General features: G+C 43.0%; 1 protein-coding gene across 1 annotated transcript; it reads right to left on the bottom strand.

Moving 5' to 3' along the window:
- Positions 1–15,482: 15,482 nt before the first annotated feature.
- On the bottom strand, positions 15,483–20,835 carry LOC138755032 (zinc finger protein 135-like). Its single transcript, XM_069920201.1, has 2 exons — positions 20,727–20,835; positions 15,483–16,698 (listed from the first exon to the last, which is right to left on the bottom strand). The coding sequence occupies exon 2, from the start codon at positions 16,574–16,576 to the stop codon at positions 15,566–15,568; it is 1,011 nt and encodes a 336-aa protein (XP_069776302.1). The 5' UTR covers positions 16,577–16,698; positions 20,727–20,835; the 3' UTR covers positions 15,483–15,565.
- Positions 20,836–22,515: the final 1,680 nt, after the last annotated feature.

Here is a 22,515-nt window from a genome sequence, read left to right as displayed (position 1 = left end):
GTGTTGGCTCAGAAATTTTGGAAAATTTAGAGGAAAAGTTGGTTCATCTTAAGTCACAAGAACAGATGCAGTTGAAGAAATTAATTTTAAAGTACACAAGTCTGTTTCCCAACGTTCCAAAAAGGACATCAGTGATTTATCATGATGTGGACGTCGGAGAAGCAAGTCCCATTAAACAACATCCATACAGAATAAACATTCAGAAAAGTGGATCAGGAGGTGGAATATATGTTGAGAAATGATATTATTAGACCTTCAAACTCAGATTGGAGTTCTCCTTGTATTCTGGTACCGAAACCAGATGGAACTGTTAGGATTGTTCAGATTACAGGAAGGTTAATTAAGTAACTAAAACAAATGCTTATCCTATTCCAAGAATAGATTATTGTATTGATAAAATTGGAAAAGCTAAATTTCTTACTAAGTTGGATTTGTTGAAGGGTTACTGGTGTGTGCCTTTAACTGAGAGAGGAAAGAATATTTCAGCTTTTGTTACTCCATCCAGCTTATATGAGTACAATGTGTTAACTTTTGGCATGAAAAATGCCCCTGCAAGATTTCAAAGTGTGAGAGATGGGAAAATTGATCTAAAATTATGAACATGGAAGAAACTAAAATTCATCAGTTAATGGCTGTAACCAGGATAAGCTTGGGGGTTAGGATGCAGGAAAGCAGAGTCACACGATTAACATAAGAATCTTCTAGTCTTTGTGACAAGACCATAAGACAAAGAAAAGGAATGGTAAGGTACAATAGAATGTAGGAAGTTGAGGTAGTCTGGATCAGATAAAGGTCTCCTAGCCCTGGACAGAAGTACCAAGTCCTACATATCTAATTAGCTAACCATACACAGATTTATACATATGAAATTAGCCAACCCTAGATAGAATGAGTCAACTCCGCATACCAAGAGATTGTAGCCCCGAGAATCAGGAAGGTGTGAATAAGGACAATGACATGATGGGACACCCACAGGATACCCCCTGGTCCTCCAAGTGTACTGAAACTGCACGTAGGCAGGAAGGATTACCTATGCCAAACCCATCCAGGGGGCAGAAGAATGTAAGGGGGAGGGCACTCTGATACTGAAATTGACTGTATAAAAGTTGGGTGAGCCCCAGTATGTGTGTGTATTCCCAGGGTAAGGGGAAGCACCCAACTTTGCATTGTTGTAGTAATAAATGTTCTTTGTTCTCAATTTTTGTCTCGAGCAATTTCTTTAAAGGTACTTTAATTTCTAACAAATGGGGGCTCGTCCGGGATCACACGCCCTCCACTGACAGAGTGCCCCGACGACGAGAGTAGGTGCACCCCGGCTGATTCAGCTGGACTCACGGGCGACGGGTGGCTGGTCAGTGGAAGAAGCGAGTGATATCCGAGAAGAGGCATTGAGAACAAACGACGGAAGGAAGCGCGCTAGAGCATTACTACTGGAACTCGGTAAGAGTAATTTTACTTGTTTATAAGTATGGGAATAATGAGTAGCAAGGAAGAGAGTCCTGGTTCAGGATGTGAACACCAGATAGCTACGTACAGCCCGCTTGGGTTGATGTTATCTGAGTGGGGCACAGGAAAGACCCGTGGGAAAGACAAACTGACAATGGTCAGGTATTGTTGTATTGAATGGGTTAAATACCCGGTTAAAGGGAGCTCCGTGTACTGGCCAAAGTTCGGATCCGAGGATGAATGGATGTGTCAAGCTTTGAACATCTGGCTCTATCAAAACCAGAAAGACAATGTTGAGAGCAGGGAATATGCAGCCTGCTGGCTCAAGGGACCCATTGAACAACTGGTTTTGAATGAGAAAGAATTCAGGGATAAGAGAGAGGAGGAACCTTTTGTCCCTGAATCACAGGGGTGGGATGTGTTACATTCCCTCCCTCCACCTTATGTTCCTCCTATGCCGGCTCCTATCTTTCCTTCCCCTCCTATGACCTACCCTTCTGCACCTCCCCCTCCTCCCCCACCACTAGAGAAGAAAGAGGAGAACCGGAGTGGTATGGTAACTCGCTCACAAAGCGCTCGATTACCACCTCCGTTGACAGTAGAGGTAGAACATTGTAATTCAGAACAGCGTGAGATCCCTCAGGAAGAAGTGCCAGAACCCTGAGATTCACTTCTCAGGGAACAGGAACACAAATCTAAGAAACCAGAAATTAGCTGGATGCGACCCCTGCGGGAGGTTCCCGTGGGAGAAGGTCTTGGGTTCGTAAATGTGCCCCTGACCAGCACTGAAGTACGTAATTTTAAGAAAGAACTGACCTCCCTGATAGAAGATCCCCAGGGATGTGCCGAACAGTTAGACCAATTTTTGGGACCAAATATATATACAATATGGGGGTCTCGACATAGAATCCCCAGCAGGGGAACAATTGGTACTAACAGGTTTTGTTACCAACTCAGCCCCAGACATTAGGAGAAAATTACAAAAGACAGAAAATTGGCATGAGCAGGGAATAACCCAGCTTCTACAGATCACACAAAAAAGCATTTGTCCAGACATCTGAGGATAAGCAGAAAGCAAAGGCTAACATTTTGATGCAAGCAGTTAAAGGAATAGTAGATGAGTAACATGAAAAAGGCAGGGACTGTGTGCCAGCTCCTGAATGTTGGGAGAAGCGTCGGGAGTGGGAAAGTAGAGACCAGAGATAATTTCATAAATCACGACTTCCCACTTCAGTCACTGACCAATATTGATTAAAATTCATGCTAAAAATTAAATGTCATAAATGATCGTTTTTCAATACTGTAGAATTAGCGAATTTAACTACCAGTTAATTCCAATTTATGAAATAAATTGTATTCAAATGTGATTTTGCACAGGGAGTACCTGAGAGTTGTGATGTTATAACATTTGCAGGGAGAAATGTTTGCGCAAATAGGGTGAGTTCGACACATCTTATTTTAAGTGTATGTAAGATAAAGAAAGGATCTGATGTGTAAAGTGGCTGGATCAGCCAGTTGAAGGGGGAGTGTGCATGTCCCTTTAAGTGCACTGTGGCACTTGAAATTGAGGCTTCAGGCTCTTGTCTTGCAGTTAGAGGTATTTCTTCTACACATTCACCAGTCAAGGTCCGTGAGTTTAAAGATCACCCACCTCTGGAGAATAAAGATACCTCTGGGGATTCCTATGGGGATTCCTATAAGTTTAATCATTCATTTCTCTGGTGCATTTTCCTCCGGAGTGAAATTAATGCCTCAGCACAATTTCTCTGTATTGCCGCTGTTATTTAATTCATGATAACTTTCCCCCATTCATCAGGTTTATATTTAAATCCGGTAGTGCAGAAGTTACATTGTAAATAATCACGGAGGTAAACCCTGCGCGACTGGATTCAGCTTAATGGAGAAATAAACCTGCGAACTGGTCTATGGTGGTGTGTGAGTACTGCAATAGGTGGAATATGATTTAAATTGGTGGCATCGTTCAGAACAATTGGGCGCATAGGAATAATAGCATTAATTACTCACAGATCTTGTACCTGATACTATTCACTACGTCCCGGCTTCAGGACTGGAAAATTGGCATGGTACAGAGAAATTGGCATGGCACCAATATTTCTTGATTCACTAATGACTCCACAAGCTCCAGGATTCATGCAGCTAAACTTTAAGTGCAATATTATAGAAACTAGCTGGTACTTAAATGATTGTGTGTGCAATCAACATTGGAAAAATATGAAAGGTAATACAGGTGCTCCCCTACTTATGATTTTACGATGACACAATAGCATGACTGTCATTTACTTTCATATAATGTGTTAAAGGTCATCACAAGCATCATTGATTTTTCCAATAAACTTTGATAATTCCTCTAAGGTGAATTTTTTTGTAGCCTCGTTGATTAATCACATTTTCGGAAAGCTTACAGGGACTGTTGGGAGAGAGCAGGGCAGCGGGGTCCGTATGGGGACTGATACAGCGCTGTCGTTAGAGAGTGGGGCAGTGGGATCAGTATGAGGACTGATACAGTGCTGTCAATGTTAGACAAGGTACGTCTCCAATTAAGATTTTTTTTCAACTTATGCTGGGTCTGCTGGAACGCAACCCTATCGTAAATTGAGGAGCACCTGTGATGTTCTTCTATCTACAGCCAGCTTTAGATAAACTCTCATCATTCTGACAAATCTAGGTCTAAGTCTAATTTTCCTCCAGCCTTTGAGCAAGCGCTTCCACTGCTGCATCTTACTGATCACCTCCTCACCAATGAATCAGAAGACCATGGTGTATGGCACTCACTGCACAAGCAGTCTGAAAATGTATACAAGCCTGTTCAACTTCATTTTACAAAATCAACAATCGGTTCCAGGCTCCCCAATGCTCTCTGTGGAGAGAAAATTGCCAGATTTTTACCCTTTTAATGCCCTTGGTTATGTTTGCCTCTTCTCAAAGATTACATGGCTGCACAGAGGAGCAAGGCTGAAAGTGCCTTGAAGTAATCTGTTGGCTGCACTTGTGACCTTTAGTCAGAAAATGCAAGGGCTCTTGTCTCACTTTGGGTAGTGTAGCGGTTAGTTCAACTATATTACAGTGGCAGTGATGAGTAGATGGATGTGAGGGGGTTGGAGGGTTATGGGCAGGGAGTAGGTAGGTGGAACTAGTTGGAGTTTCATGTAAATCGGTGCGGACTAGAAGGGCCAATATGGCCTGTTTCTGTACTGTTATTGCTATATGGTTATTATATGGAATATGGTTGTGAGCTGTGGCACAAGGCATTTTACTTAAGGCAGAACTAAAGGTTGAATATGTTTCAAGTTCTCTTGCAGAGGCTCTTGTGCTACAATGTCTGTTATGTACTCTAACAAATTGGAGGGTTGTGCCCCATACAGACAAGCAGCTCCAACTGCATTTTAATAAGGTCTAACATATTCAAAACCCATGCAAATATGGTTTGTGTTTCATTTTACAATTTTTACACTAACACAAAGGAAAGTCAGATTGTTATTCATTTTATTAAAATCTAGTGATTGGTTATATGTAAAAGCATGGCAAGAGGATCAACTAAAACCTGCCTGGGATGGTCCCTTCTGTGTACTTTTAATTAAAGACACCGCAGTAAGAACAAGAGAGAAAGGCTGGACCCACATTCAAAGAATTAAACCAGCTTCTGAACCACAACATCACGACACATAGATTCAACCCTCAACCTGGCGTGCAGTTCCTCATCCTTCAGACCTGAAACTTACACTGCGCCGTGACAAAGTGCCGTAATGTTACATTTATTGTTGTATTTTTTTAACTGTTTATACATTTATTGTTGTATTTTTAACTGTTTATTTTTTTAACTGTTTATTCATTTATTGGGGTATTGTTTGTTAACTGTTTATGTCACTTCATTACTCGCTATGTTTTAAGTCTTCCTGGAATAGGGGCAGCAGAGGTTACAATTGTGCTCCTTTAGAATGTAGACAGGGCATAGATTTAATGTATAGTCATAGTGGGATATGGGTTAACAAGGGATTCCAATACGGACCAGGGGAACTGAACAGCTTTAGTGGAGTACATCTAATTTGTATCTTAGCCTACACAGGTATTAAAGACAGGAGTTTTAAAGCGATAGCACAAAGGACATGGTGGGACAAAGACAGACAGAATGGTAGTCAGGATTGTACATGTCGCAGAGAGAGAGAGTTAATACATATGCTAATGTACACAGACAGGCTGCAACTCACAAGTTCAATGATACCCATGCTAATGTTAGCAGACAAGCTGCAACACAGTTAAATCACAAGAAACAATCCCCCCCCCAGCTTGGTCTCTTTTCATCACCCCGTGAAGGGGAGCACCAGTTACCAACAACGTGACCTGCTTGACACTTTAATATCAGGCTCCAGACAGCCTTCGGAGATCGGTGGCCCTAGGGTTCGGGGCTGAAGAGGACATCAGATACTAGCCACAATTCAACGGAACCGCCTGACTACTGCTACTCGTTCGCTGCTGAAGGCAGCGTTTCTCACAGACTGCTACTTGTTCGCTGCTGAAGGCAGCGTCTCTCACAGACTTCGTCAGGACAATGCTTACAAAAGTCGGGTGGTTAAAAGACACTGCTTCAATGTTTCAACGTGAATCTGCCCATGCCCATGTTCAGACGTGGCAACTTCGGACTGATGTGGGATGGACTAGACTCTTTACTGAGAACTGGAGCCTGATACTCGCAACCCTAATAAGCAGCTGGACTCGCTACTCTGACCTTCATGGTGCTCCCCTACCTAAAGACTTTACACAGGTATTACAATTCGGTTATTGACCAGCTGGGTAAAACAACACCTTACACTTGAAAGATCAGTATTACTGATCTAAAAGAAAAGTGAGGAGGGGGGGGGGGGATCAGTCACACTGACACTAGTAACCAAAGATCAGTAACACTGATCATGGTGAAAGATCAATATTACTGATCTAAAAGAAAAGTGAGGATTGTGAGAGATGGGAAAATTGATCTAAAATTATGAACATGGAAGAAACTAAAATTCATCAGTTAATGGCTGTAACCAGGATAAGCTTGGGGGTTAGGATGCAGGAAAGCAGAGTCACACGATTAACATAAGAATCTTCTAGTCTTTGTGACAAGACCATAAGACTAAGAAAAGGAATGGTAAGGTACAATAGAATGTAGGAAGTTGAGGTAGTCTGGATCAGATAAAGGTCTCCTAGCCCTGGACAGAAGTACCAAGTCCTACATATCTAATGAATTGGAACGACAGCAACATAAAGGAGTGATTGAACCAGTCAACTACTCATCATGGCTGCACCTATCGTGATGGTGAAGAAATCGAATGGATCCATCTGTGTGCTGATTTTTCAACTAGTTTGAATACAGCATTGGATGACCATCAATACCCACTGCCATTGCCTGATGACCATTTCGCAAAACTGAATGAGGGCAAATGCTTTGCGAAGATCGACTTAACAGAGGCATATCTACAGGTGGAAGTTGATGCCGAATCCAGAGAATTGCTGACCATCAACTCTTATCAAGGACTGTTCAGATACACACGTCTTCTATTTGGAGTGAAGACTGCTCCAGCTATCTTTCAACAGGTCATAGAAACAATGCTGAATGGTGTTCCAGGAGATTCAGTGTATCTAGATGATATTCTGGTCATGGGAGCACATGCTCACAAATTGTTTGATCGTCTTGATTGCATTTTGTCCTGCATTAGAGACTATGGGCTTTGAGGTGCGTCCAGAAAAAATGCATATTTTTCATGAAATCAGTAAAATATCTGGGTTTCATCATTAATGAAGATGGACAACGGCCAGATACACAAAACACTGATGCTATTAGGCACATGTCTACATCCACAGATGTGATTACGCTATGTTCATTTTTGGGTCTATGAGTCATTATAGTTCGTTCCTGCCGGAGATGCATAAACTCCGTGATCCACTCAACAAGCTTCTTACACAGGGAAGCAAATAGAATTGAACTCCAAATTGTCAAGAGTCATCTAATTGAGTTAAGACAATGTTAAAATCGAATCTTCTTTTGACGCACTACTATCCAAACTTGGGAGAATGTAGTTTCAGATGCATCACAGTCTGGGGTGGGTGCAGTCATTTCACATATATTCCCAGATGGGAAGCAAAAAGCCATAGCACATGCAGCACACTCTCTACCCGCTGCAAAGCGTAACTATGGTGAAATTGAAAAGGAGGCTCTAGCAATTTCCATTCTTTCCATTATGGAAAGAAATTCCATAAAATGCTCTATGAATGGCAATTCACTCTTCTGACAGATCACAAGCTACTATTAGCAGTATTTATTTGGTTCAAAGAAAGGAATTCCAATTTACATGGCAAACTGACTGCAAAGATGGGCAACCATACTCCTTCGGTTTAATTTTAAAATTAAATACCTGCCGACTACAAGTATCAGACAAGCTGATGCATTGTCACGACTCATTAGTAAACAAGAAAAAGAGCCGGAAGATATTCTTGGTAGAGGCAGAAATCAACCAAGTATTTAAAGATGTTATTAACTCACTGCCTGTTACAGCAGAAAGAGTCATACAAGCAACAAGCGAAGATGACATTCTTCAAGAGATAATGCATTGGTGGAGTCACGTGATGGAGTAGTGACCAGTAGGGAAAAACCAGCCCTCTCCAGAAAAGAAGAAAAAGTCAAGACAAAGTTAAAAAAAATATAAAATATAAGAAATAAAAGACAAAGTTGCAGAGAAGAGAAAGAAGATGGCACCTAAGAAGGAAAAAGTAAAAACGGGGAAAAAAGAAGACACCAGAAAAGAAAGGAGAAGGCCTTACCTGCACAAAGGAACAGGGAGTCATGGTGGCAAAGAGCGCCCGATCTCCGAGGTTAATGTCAGCCCTGCGGAGTCACGACCCCCCCTCCCCCCGCCAACCAGTGGACTGCAAAAATGGCTCTCTGAGCCAAATAAAAGTGCGCAACTGCATGCATGAGGAGTCTTGCATGAGCAGTGCGCAATCTAAGGTAAAGGAAAACACCGATGGGAGGGGGGCTCAACTGAGAAGTGGGCAATCACGATGTGACCAGCTGAGGGATGACCGACACCAAGGCTCTCAGCTGGAAGATGAGAAAAGTAGCAGGAGAAGGAGTGATAAAGAAAGTTGACGGGGTGAACAGCAGGAGGCTCAACAGATGAGCACCTCAGGAGAGCACCAACAGCAAGAGGCCCAGCAAGAAGAGGCCTGACAAAGTGAGACAAGCAACTCATCTGAAAAATCAGATTAGCCCCGAAACCACAGCCACAACAAAAACCAAGATCCATTTTAGTAAAATTCCTAAGATGTACAACAAGAGAAAATATATTGGAGAAAGCAATGAAGAAAATAAGAGAAGACAAAAAGCCACTGGAATACAAAGGTCAAAAATTTTTTTTCTATCCAGACATAAGTTTTGAACTCCTGAAGAAGAGGAAGGAGTTTAATACAGCAAAAGCGATCCTATGGAAAAAAGGATATAAATTTATGCTAAAGTACCCAGCGGTACTTAAAATAGTTATTCCAGGGCAGCAAAACAGACTATTCTCGGATCCAGAGGAAGCACGAAAATTTGCAGAAAAACTACAAAACAGACAGAGAGATGAAGACATGTAACAAGAGTAAAAATGACCACGAACTATATGTATGTGTATATATATATATATATATATTTGTGTGTGTGTGTGTATGTATATATGTGTGTACATGAGTGTATCCGTATTTAAAGGAAAATATATAGAGTATAGATAAGAATTAATAAGGGAAAGAAAGGGAAGAGAGGAAGTAAGGAGGGAATTAAGAGAGTGACCGTTGTTATATATGAAAATTAAAACCTTTTCTGCGGGGGCTGGGTGGGGAGGAGTTACGGTCACTGCGAAATCAGTTGACACTTGCGAGTGAATTCGTAAATCCAAATGGAGAGGGGAGATGTGGTTGCCCGACAAGGGATAAAGGGCAACTCAGGAAGGGGAGGGGATAGTGGGGTTAAAGAAATTTAGATAGGAGAATAAGGGAAATGTTTGATGTTTTAGAAAAGTTGTCTTATAAAGTGTTCAAAACAAGAAAACAGAAATGGATAAGAAGGAAAGGTGATGATGAGGAAACGGAAAGGAAAGATAAACAAAGTATGAAATGGCTACGTTGAACTATATGACTTTAAATATTAACGGAATACATAACCAAATCAAAAGGAAGAAACTGCTAAATTTACTGAAAAAAGAAAAAATTGATATAGCATTCGTGCAAGAAACACATTTAACTGAAATGGAGCACAAGAAATTAAAGAGAGATTGGGTAGGACATGTAACAGCAGCGTCATATAATTCAAAAGCTAGAGGAATAGCTATATTAATCAGTAAAAATGTACCAATTAAAATAGAAGAGGAAATAATAGATCCAGCAAGGAGATATGTAATGATAAAATGTCAGATATATTCGGAGTTTTGGAATTTACTCAATGTATATTCACCTAACGAAGAAGATCAAAAATTTATGCAAGATATTTTTTTGAAGATAGCAGACAAGCAAGGGAACATACTAATAGGAGGGGATTTCAACCTTAATTTGGATTCAAACATGGATAAAAATGGGAAAAAAATTAACAGAAAGAACAAAGTAACCAAATTTATAATTAAATCGATGCAAGAAATGCAACTTTTGAATATAGGGAGGAAACAACACCCAAAGGAAAAGGAATATTCATATTATTCGGGTAGACATAAAACATACTCAAGAATAGACCTATTCCTGTTATCAGCTCGTATGCAAGACAGAGTAAGAAAAACAGAATATAAAGCTAGAATATTATCAGACCACTCACCCCTGATATTGACAATAGAGTTAGAAGACATCCCTCCAAGAATGTATAGATGGAGATTAAATTCCACGCTACTTAAAAGGCAGGATTTTAGAGAATTCATCGAAAGACAAATTAAAATGTACTTTGAAATGAATACGGAATCAGTGAAAGATAAGTTTATACTATGGGACGCAATGAAAGCGTTCATCAGAGGGAAAATAATAAGTTATGTAACCAAGATGAAGAAGGACTACAATCAGGAAACAGAGCAGTTAGAAAGGGAAATAGCAAATATAGAAAAAGAATTAGCAATGAAGGAAGACACAACTAAAAGAAGAGAATTGGCAGATAAAAAAATAAAATATGAAACACTACAAACATATAAGGTGGAGAAGAACATAATGAAGACAAAACAGAAATATCATGAACTAGGAGAAAAAACGCACAAAATTCTAGCATGGCAGCTTAAGACAGAACAAACTAAGAGAATGGTATTGGCATCAACGAAAAAAGACAAACAAATCACATATAATCCAACGGAGATTAATGAAAACTTCAGAGAATTCTACGAACAATTATACCAAACTGAAAACGAAGGGAAAGAAGACAAAATAGATGAATTTTTTACTAAAATTGAACTACCAAAATTACAAATAGAGGAACAAAATAAATTAACAGAACCATTTGAAATAGTAGAAATACAAGAGATAATAAAAAAACTATCGAATAATAAAACACCAGGAGAGGATGGATTCCCAATAGAATTCTATAAAACATTTAAAGATTTATTAATTCCTCCCCTCCTGGAAGTAATCAACCAGATTGATAAAACACAAAGCTTACCAGATTCATGCAAAACAGCAATAATTACAGTAATACCAAAGACAGGGAAAGATCCATTCGCACCAGCGTCATATAGACCAATATCTTTACTTAACACAGATTAAGATAATAGCTAAACTATTAGCAAACAGATTAGCCGACTATGTACCAAAAATAGTAAATTTAGACCAAACCGGATTTATTAAAAAAAGACGAACAACAGACAATATTTGTAAATTTATTAACTTAATTCATGCAGTAGAAGGAAATAAAACTCCAACAGTAGTGGTTGTTTTAGACGCAGAGAAGTCCTTTGACAGAGTAGAATGGAATTATTTATTCAAAGTACTACAAAAATTCTGTTAATTGGATTAAAGCATTATATAAGGGGCCATTGGCGAAAGTGACAGTAAATGGATAAAAATCATAGCAATTTAACTTAAGCAGATCAACAAGGAAGGGATGCCCACTATCGCCCTTATTGTTCGCGTTAGCAGAATTGATAAGAACAGAAAATAAAATAAAAGGGATAAAAATAAAAGACAAGGAATATAAAATCAGTTTATTTGCAGATGACGTTATAGTATACTTAACAGAACCAGAAATATCAATAAAAGAATTAGATAAGAAATTGAAGGAATATGGAGAAGTGTCGGGATACAAGATTAACGCAAATAAATGTGAAGCAATGCCAATGAATAATGCGGATTTCTCAAAATTTAAGAAAGAATCACCATTCAGATGGCAAATGCAAGCAATACGATACCTAGGTATACAAATAAATAAAAATCTCGGCCATCTATATAAACTCAATTATTATCCACTAATGAAAAAATTACAGGACGACTTAGAGCATTGGAAAGACTTACCACTAACACTAATAGGAAGGATAAACTGTATTAAAATGAAAATTTTCCCAAGGATACAATATCTATTTCAGGCATTGCCAATGCACTTGACGGAGAAATTCTTCAAGGAGTTAAAGAAAATAATAAGGAAATTTTTATGGAAAGGGGGGGAAACCGAGGATAGCACTAGATAAATTAACAGAATGGTATAAACAAGGAGGCTTACAACTGCCAAACTTTAAAAATTATTATAGAGCCGCACAATTAAGATACCTATCACATTTTTATCAAACAAGGGAAAAGCCAGATTGGAGTAGATTAGAACTAGATAAAATAGAGGAAAAGATACCTGAACACATATTATACAAATGAGTTGAAAAATTGCTACAACGTAGGAATTCTCCAGTATTACATCATCTGCTCAATATTTGGAAGAAGATTCATGTAGAAAGGAATAAAACAAATTACCAATTACCAAAACTGATACTGACGCAAAATCAGCTAATCCCTTTTACAATAGATAACCTTTCCTTTAGAGAATGGGAGAAAAAAGGATCAAAAGAATAGAAAATTGCTTTTCAGGAAATAAATTATTATCCTTTGAACAAATGAAGGATAAATATAACTCAAGATACAGTGTTGGCATACTACCAACTGAAATCCTACTTGAAGGACAAATTGGGAAGCAGTCTGAGGTTACCAGAGGGAAGTAATTTTGAATATGTGATTACAGACACAATGATAATCAAAAAATTTATAACAAATATGTATATTAAACTGCAAGAAAAGGAGAATGATGAAACAAATGGTAAAACTAAACAAAAATGGGAACAAGATCTAAACATAAAGATAAAGAATGAAACATGGGAAAAGTAATGCTCTGGAACTATGAGAAATACAATAAACACGAGGTTACGTATGATACAATATAACTGGATACACAGGCTATACATTACACCTCAAAAGTTAAATAAATGGGACCCAACAATATCTGACAGATGTTTTCGCTGTAAAAAGGAAATGGGAACAACAATTCATGCATGTGAGAAAGTGAAAAAATTTTGGGAAGATCTAAAGCAGATATTAAATAAAATCACAAAAAGCAATATACCAAAAAACCCAGAGATCTTCCTCCAAAGTAACATAAAAAACAAAGAATTTGGGCTTGATTTGGATGGTGCACAAAAAAGATTTGTTAGGATAGCCCTCGCTGTAGCAAAAAAATGTATTATGTCAGCCTGGAAATTAGAAGATAACTTGAGAATACAACAATAGTATATAGAAATGAATAAATGTATTCCATTAGGAAAAATAACATATAATTTAAGAAATAATATTACAATATTCGAACAAATATGGGAGCCATACATGACACACAATAGAGAAAACCTACCGGGGACATCTACCACCTAAAATGACAGAAGGAGAAGGAAATGAAAAGAATTGACTCAGTGGAATTTCTTGTTTATTTTTATTGAGTGACAACATTGTTTGACGGGTTTAATGTATCTTAGATTCTGAACTTTAAATGAATGGGAGGGGAGGTAGGGAGGGTGGGATGGGAAGATGGGGTGGGGGGGAGAAAACGACACTGTATATATTTGAAAAGAAAAATGTTTGTATCTTGATCAATGTGGTTTATAGTGTGAAAAATAAAAAATTTAAAAAAAGAGAATGCGGGCTCGATCATGTATTTTAAGAATAAATTGGATAGATATATGGATGGGAGAGGCCTGGAGGGTTTTGGAATGGGAGCAGATCAGTGGGACAAGGGAGATGATGGTCGGCACAGATTAGAGAGGCAAAATAGCCTGTTTTCTGTGCTGTTGCATTTTATGGTCCTATGGTTCCTATAGCTGGGCAACCGGAACTGTGCACATCCTAGGAGCGGTTATGCCAGTGGCTGTATCAGGGGGTCCCATCTTTGTACTCGACACCGTGTCCAATTAAGGCCCACATTTCCAAACGCCAACTTCACCGCTCTGTCCACCAGAGTGACCACTTTCAAGGAACTATACTCCTGTCCCCCTACCCACATTTCCAAACGCCAACTTCACCGCTCTGTCCACCAGAGTGACCACTTTCAAGAAACGATGCCCCTGTCCCCCTGGGGCTCTTTATTCTGCATCACTCTCCAGAGCTGTGCCATTGGAACATCACAGCCCACCACAGGCCCTTCAGCCCACGATGAGGTGCTGACCTATAGATACAGACTGAACAAACTAAACCTTCCCCACCTCACACCCATAACCTTGCATCCATGTATCTTGCCCCACAAAAAAGGTGCTGTCTGTCCACCCCAGCCTCATAATCTTGTAGACCTCTATTAAGACACCTCTGCTCCACAAACAAAAGCCCTGGCTCTGGCAACTTTGCCTCCAATCCAGGCAACATCCTGGAAAATCTGCTCTGCACCCTTTCCATAACTTCCACATCTTTCTTTAATGAGACGATGAGAACTGAACACAATATTCCAAGTGTGGTCTAACCAGAGTTTTCTAGCACTGCAACATTACGTCATGATTCTTGAACTCAATCCTCTAACTAATGAAGACCAACATACCATAATCCTTCTCAACCATGCAGCAACCTTGAGTGATGTATGGATTTGGACCCCAAGGTCCCTCTGTTCTTCCACACTGTTCAAATCATGCCATTAATCATGAACTCGAACTTCAGGTTTGACCTTCCCAAATATCACATTGATCTTGACTGAACTCCATCTGTCACTTTTCCACCCAACTCTGCATCCTGTCGATATGCCGTTGTAAGCTACCACAATGTTCTACACCAGGGGTGGCCAGCCTTTTAATTTAGACATAGTGCACGGTAACAGGGCATTTCAGCCCATGAGTATTTACCAGGGGTGTAGGCTGAAATGGCCTGTTACCGTGTTATAAGTCTAAATTACAAATTAAAAGGTTGCCCACCCCTGTTCTACACTATCCACAATACCTCCAACCTTCGCATCAAGAGTTAAATTCCATTTGCCAGTTTTGGCCCATCTTCCCAACTGATCTGCATTCTACTGTAAACAGATATCCTCTTCTGTGACAGCTTTTATCTCTTCAATCTGATAAATGCATTTTTATTTTCACCTTAATTAGACCTAATGATCTGGCCTCCATTATCCTATGGAGCAGGAAATTCCAGAGGTTTTAATTATTAAAATACATTTCTGTTAATTTTAGATATACAGCACAGTAATAGGCCCTTTCAGTCCACGAGTCTATGCTGCCCAAATACACCCAATTAACCTACAATCCATTTACGTTATTGGAGAGTGGGAGGAAACCGGAGCACCCAGAAGAAACCCAAACATGTCACAGGGAGAACAGACAACTCCTTACAAAAAGCAGTGGGTTCAACCCATGTCTCAAAATTTAATTTTTTAAAATGTAAACACACTTAAATACTGAACATACAACAGATTTAAACATTGCCCCGACATGAACCCACTGGTGGGTCATTAAGTTGGATGACAAAGCAAATCCTTTGCTATACACTGCAGAGGCGAAGGGCCTCTTGCCAGTATGAACAAGCCAGTAGGTCAGCAAGTCTGATGATTGATTGAACCCCCAGCTGCACTCAAGACAGGTGAAGGGCCTCTCACTGATGTGGAGACACCAGTGAGTTATCAAGTGGGACAACTCTGCAAACCCCCAGCCACACTTGGAGCAGGTGAAAAGCCTCTCACAGTGTGGGTCCGCTGGTGGGACTTCAGGCTAGAGGAGTGGGTGAAGCCCTTGCCGCACTCAGGGCAGGTAAAGGGCCTCTCCGTGGTGTGGATCCACTGGTGGGTCTTCAGGGTAGAGGACTGATTGAACCCCTTGCCACAGTCGGGGCAGGAAAAGGGCTTCTCCCCAGTGTGGATCCGCCGGTGAGTCTTCAGGAAAGAGGACTGGGCGAAGCCCTTGCCGCATTCAGGGCAGATGAAGGGCCATTCGCCAGTGTGAACCTGTTGGTGGGTCAGCAAGTCTGATGATCGATTGAACCCCTTCCCACACTCGGGGCAAGTGAAGGGCCTCTCCCCAGTGTGGATCCGCCGGTGGGTCTTCAGGTCAGAGGACTGAGTGAAGCCCTTGCTGCAATCGGGGCAGCTGAAGGGCCTCTCCCCGGTGTGGATCCGCCGGTGGGACATCAGGTTAGAGGAATGGGTGAAGGCCTTACCACACTCGGGGCAGGTGAAGGGCTTCTCCCCAGTGTGGATCCGCCGGTGGGACTTCATGCTGGAGGATTGTGTGAACCCCTTGCCGCACTCGGGGCAGGTGAAGGGCTTCTCCCCGGTGTGGATCCGCCAATGGGACCTCAGGTTACAGGAGTAGTTGAAGCCCTTGCCACACTCAGGGCAGGTGAAGGGCCACTCGCCAGTGTGAACCTGCTGGTGGGTCAGCAAGTCCGATGATCGACTGAACCCCTTGCTGCATTCAGGACAGGTGAAGGGCCACTCACTAGTGTGAACAAGCAGGTGGGTGAGAAAGCCTGACGATCGACTGAACCCCTTGCCACACTGAGGGCAGGTGAAAGGCCTCTCCCTGGTGTGGATTTGCCGGTGGGACATCAGACTAGAGGACTTCATGAAGCCCTTCCCACAATCCGAGCACGTGAATGGCCTCTCCACGGTGTGGGCCTGCTGATGGGCACTCATTTCGGAAGGCAGAGTGGACCCCTTCGCTCACAGCAGCTTTGGTTAGGATGTGCTCTCGATGCCCCAAATCATCGGTGGAAAGAACTTTGATTCCCATCCACAACTCCCCTGCTTTTATCACCCTGCAAAACAAGTGTAGCCACATCATTATTCAGAAAAAGATGGCAAGGTAGAACAGGTCACTGTGGTCTCTGAAGTCAGCTATTGGCTGTATTTCCACCTCAGTCTGGAAGTTAGGACTTTATAGGCATTAATTAAGCCAAGATCTTCATTGAATCATAAACGTAATGAGAGTTTCGTAAAGTGTCCCAACCTGAAACGTTGGCCTTGGATGCAACCTGACCCACTAACTTCCTGCGGCTTCCCACTGTTCAATCAAAATTCCAGCATCTGCAGTTTTTGTGTTCTTCTACAGAGGGTTTTATTGTCTGGGAATTAAATTTAGTTCATTGACTGTTTTTAATCTCAGCCCCAACTGAAGCTGTTTCCTCAATAATGTGGATGTCATCAAGGCCTGGAAAACCAATCAGCTCCAAATCCAACCACATGCATTTCTCAATTCGCTCGGCTGACTGACAGGGAGAGTGCTACTGGCGAGTGGAACCAATGGAGTTAAACGAGGAAGTCTGCAGACACTGAGGTTGAGTGCAATACACAAACCTGCTGGAGAAACTCAGCAGGTCACACAGCATCCGTCGGAAATAAAGGGGAACTTATTCCTTGAAGGGCTCAGGCCTGAAACGATGGTAATGGCTGAGTTCCTCCAGCATTTCTATGTGTTTTTATACTCTTTCCCCATCACCTCATTGGTTTTTCTATTCTACCCTCCCCCCTGCGTCCTGCTCCACCATTTCCGCCACCTATTATGTGATCCCACCACTAGACACAAACTGTATTCCCCTCTCCTCCCCTCACTGCCTTCTGCAAGGTCTCCTCCTTCCCCGCCAGTTGGTACCGACCCCTGTGCTTGCAGGAGATGCTTCACTTGCACCCACACCTCCTCCCTCATCACCATTCAGACCCCCAAACAGCCCTTCGAAGTGAAGCAACATTTCACTTGTGAATCTGCAGGGGTCATCTTCTGCATCCTGTACTCCCGCTGTGGTCTCCTTTATATCGGAGAGACTGGACGCAGGCTGGGAGATTGCTTTGTTGAGCTCCTCAGCTCTGTCTACCACAATAGCATGGATCTCCCAGTGGCCATCCATTTCAATTCCCAGTCATTTGCTGACAATGTCAAGGTCTGTCTATGGTTTCAAGCACAGCCAGACCTCAGACCACCCACAAAATGGAGAATCAACACTTCATCTTCCATCTGGACATGCTCCAGCCAGATGGTATTAACAACAGCTTCTCCAGTTTCCAATAACAACCCCCCCCCCCCCCCCACCTTCTTCCCTCAGCTTCCCAGCTCTGTCTTTCGCTCTCCCCTTTTCCCCATCTCCTTCCACAGAGCCAAAACCAATGATCCCCTCTCCTCTTATCACATCCAGTTAAGACCTTCCATTGATGGACCCTTCCCCCTGCCATTCTTCAATCTTTAATCTGAGACCTTGTTCTTTGCTTATTCCTTGAAGAGGGAATAAGATGATGAGAGACATTGATCGTGTGGATGGTCAGAGAATTTTTCCCAGAGCTGAAATAGTTGCCAGAAGAGGACAAGGGTTTAAGGTGCTGGGAGTAGGTACAGAGGAGTGGTCCGGGGTATATTTTTTAAGCAGAGAGTGGTGGGTGTGTGGAATGGGCTGCCGGTGAGGGTAATGGAGGCAGATACCATAGAGTCTTTTAATAGACTTTTGGATAGGTTCATGGAGCTGAGAAAAATAGAGGGCTATGGGTAAGCCTTGTTAATTCTAGGGAGGGACATGTTTAGAATAACTTTGTGGCCCGAAGGGCCTGCATTGAGCTGTAGGTTTTCTATATTTCTAAGGGCTCAGGCCCGAAACGTCGGTAATATATCTGTACCTCCTTTAGACGCTACAAGACCGGCTGAGTTCCTCCAGTACTTCTGTGGGTTGTTTTACTTGTGACCTGTTAGCCTGAGCTCCTCCACCATCCCAACACAACTCCCATAATCTTTTTGCTCAGGGGTCTGCCTGCTTTTCCTTGTCCCTTGACAAAAAGCCCAGGCCCGAAAAATTGCTCGCCTTTTTACTTCCAGCACGTTTGTCACATACGAAGGGATCTAATTTCTGTCTTTATGGATAGTGGGAACGTTGGAGGAGGAACAAAAGGCGAAGTGATGAGTGCTAGAGAGGTTGTTTAAAAAGGGTACAGAGGACAAAGGGTTTAGCAGAGTGTTGATTTGTGGGAGTGAGTAATTGAGATTGCAGGGACAAATAAAAGGAGGGGTAGCTAAAGAGGAGTGGCCCAGTGTGTGTGAGACTCAGGGGAGAAGTGGAGATCTGAGGGTTTGGGTCGAGAGGCTTCGGCAAGCAGAGGCTGAGGAAGAGCTTGCTCCCAGAGAGGTAAGGCCATTAAGTTTCTTTAGTTAATTTAATTTACTTTCGAGTAGGTAATGGAAGCAGTAGTTAGGGCAGTCCATTGCTCTGATTGTAGGATGTGGGAAGTCAGGTACAGGACGTTTGTTCTTGATGATGACACCTGCAAAAAGTGCATCCAGCTGTCGCTCCTGACAAACCCAGTTAGGAAACTGGAGCTGGATGATTTTTGGATCTTAAGGGAGGCAGAAGTAGTGATAGGCAGGAGTTTCAGGGAAGAAGTCACCCCGAAAAGTCAGGAGACAGACAGTTACTCTCAGTAGAGGGAACGGGCAGAAAGAGTAAAGAGTAGAGCACTCCTCAGGCCATTCTCCTCAACAAGTACATACTTTTAAGATATTGACTGGGGGGGTGGGGTAGTAAATGATCTACCTGGGACAAGTTGTGGTGGTCACGTCTCTGGCACAGAAGTTGCCCCCACCAGCTCAGAAGGGAAGGGAGGAAATGAGGAGAGTGATGGGAATTGGAGAGCAGATAAGAGGTTCTGTGAACAAGATTGCGGCTACCAAATGGTATGTTGCTTCCCAGGTGACAGGGTCAGGCTCTTTGATCGAATTCATACCATTCTGAAGAAGGGGGGAGGTGTGGAGGGTGAGCAGCCAGATGTCGTGGTCTACATGGGGACCTATTACATACAGCAGATAGAAGTCGGGATGAGGTCCTGAAGAGGGAGTTAGGAAAGTTAAAATGCAGAACCTCAAGGACTTAAGAATGGCGATGAACAGAAGGACCTTGGGGTTCAAATTCATACATCCCTCAAGGTCACCACACAAGTTGATAAGTTAGTTAAGAAGGCCAATGGGATGCTGGGATTCATTAATATGGGGATTTAATTCAGTAGAGGTCATGTTGCAACTCTATAAATCTCTGGTGAGATGAGTATTGTGTTCAGTTCTGGTCACCTCATTTCAGGAAGGATGTGGGAGCGATGGAGAGGGTGCAGAGGAGATTTACCAGGACATTGCCTGGATTGGAGAGCAAGTTTTATGAGGCAAGGTTAGCAGAGCTGGGATTTTTATCTTTGGAGCGCAGAAGAATGAGAGGAGACTTGATTGTGGAATAGATAGGGTGGACAGCCAGCACCTGATTCTCAGGGCAGGATCAGAAAACACCAGAGGAGAAATGTACAAGTTAAGGGGCAAGTTTTTACGTTTGTTTTTTTCTTTTACAGAGTTGTGTGGGCCTGGAATGACTTGCTGTGGATGCAGGTGGACGTTGGAACATTGGGGGCATTTAAGAGACTCTTAAGACAGACATATAGATGAAAGGAAACAAGAGGGTTCAGGGGTAGGTGGGGTTTAGTATTTATTTTGGGAATGCACAGATAGTCTGGCACAACATTGAGGGCCAAAGTGCTGTATTGGTCTTTTTTTTTAAACTGCCCTCTCTCCTTAGCCCTGTATCAGTCCCCACACTGATCACATCCTGTATCAGAATCCGAACGAATCCCAGTCGCCAAGTGCTACGGGGTTGGGAGGGTTTAGTACTTTCTTTAGAAATATGGGTCTGGGCTATACTGTTTTATGTCCCAGAATGACCCGCGTTCCTGAGCCCGCTCTATCGGCCCCAGACTAGACGCCCGGGGCTTTGCAGGGCCGCCCCTGCCCGCCGAGCGAGCCCTTCCTACCAGGGCCAAGCCGTTCACCCACCTCCTGGCACAGCGGCCAATTCCCACGGGGAAGCGGGGACCGAACTGGCCGATGTTGGAATGCGGCAGCGGCCTCCACTTCCCTTCCCGCCCCCCGCTTTCTGACGTCACTGTCGGCCTGTGGCGCCTGCGTCCTTCGCCTCTCGGCCCAGATAGGGCGCTTTCTTCGCGGAGAGGATTCTGGGAACGTTGAGCTGCCATTGAAGGGAAACGGTCTCCATGAACCCGTTGAAGGCAGCGCCTGAGCTCATCAACATGATCTTCCCTTTTGGACGCGACCGGAGACCAACTGGAAGTCAACAACGCTTCGTGCAATAGCATAGAACAGGCCCTTCGGCCCAACTCAGCCAGACTCAACCCGCTGACACGCTGAGCTCGTCCCATTTTTCTGCATTTGGTCTCGATCCTTCTCAGCCCTTCCTGTCTAGAAACCTTGCCAAATGTCTTTTGAACGTTGTAATTGTGCCACCTTCTACAATTTTCTCACTCAACTCACTCCAGATACAGACGCCCCACACCCCCCCCGCGCGCGCGAATGAAAATGTTGCCTAGCGAGTTCCTCTTAAATCTCTCACCATAAACCATTTCTGCTGGGGTAAAAAAACTGAGCATTCACTTTATCCTTGTCCCTCCTGATTTTATAAAACTCTATAATATCTCAACCATCTTCATTCTAAAGAATAAAGGAACGACCCCCCACCGCCACCGATAGAACCCTGTAAAACTCAAGTCCCCCAGTTCAAACAACATCCGGGCGAACCTCAACACCCCTTCCAAAATATTGATGTTCTTCCAATAACTGGGCATCCATAATTGCACACAATGTGATTACACCAATCCCATGTCCAACTGAATCGGGCGTTAGGCCCTGATGGTGTACCTGGTAGGGTTGTAGTAAGGTCGCTATGGTTATAGTTCGCGGTTGAAAGAACACTTGCTCACCAAAGGAATGTAATCGACACTGGCTTCATTTGGCTGCAGCTCTGTCTTTTATAGGCAGCCCTGTGACAGGCCTGGATTGGACCCCTTGCGATCCGTTGGCGGTGATTGTTCAATTCAACTGCTATTCCTGCGGCCTATTGGAGCGGCATCACATCCCACGTGCTGTCTACCTGATCGTCATGTTCGACAGTCGTTTGCTGTGTTGGCCGCTACATGAAGCTCTGCCCCAGAACCAGTGATCGGGACACTGTCTTCTGGCGGCGACCCTTGCGACATGGCGCCAAAGTGGGCCGGTTTCAGCCAGTCGAGCATGAAGGACTCCTCTTTGCCGCATTGTCCAACATGCAGGTGGAGCCATTGTGCCTGACCATGCGGTAGGGTCCTTCTTAAGACAGTTGGAGAGGTGGCCGGTGGGCCCCGCGACAGACGAATGCATAGTGACAATCTGCAAAGTTCTTTGGGACAAAGGTGCTGGCTTGCCCGTGAGCTCTGGGCTTAACTGGGGTTAGTGAGCCTAGGCGCTCGCACAGTTGAGACAATATGGCTGTAGTGAGCTCTCCCAAGTCCTTAGAAGCTGCCTCAAATTTGTCCGGGATGATTAACTCAGCCTTGAGGTCCTCTTTCGGATGCCTAGAAGGACCCAAGGGAGTTCTTCTGCCCAGTTCGGTCTGGTGAATCGGGCCACCAGATATGTCTTCAGGTGCCTGTCGAACCTCTCCACCAACCTGTTGGTCTGCGAGTGGTATGCTGTGGTATGGTGGAGTTGAGTCCCCAGGGCATTTGCTAAGGCGGCCCACAGGCTGGAAGTGAATTGGGCCCCTGTCGAATGTTAAGTGTTCGGGGACCCT

This window comes from Narcine bancroftii, chromosome 2 (genome assembly GCF_036971445.1).
Source record: "Narcine bancroftii isolate sNarBan1 chromosome 2, sNarBan1.hap1, whole genome shotgun sequence".
Classification (NCBI taxonomy): Eukaryota; Metazoa; Chordata; class Chondrichthyes; order Torpediniformes; family Narcinidae; genus Narcine; species Narcine bancroftii.
The sequence above is the reverse complement of the archived record's forward strand: the minus strand, read 5'-3'. Positions and strand labels throughout refer to the sequence as shown.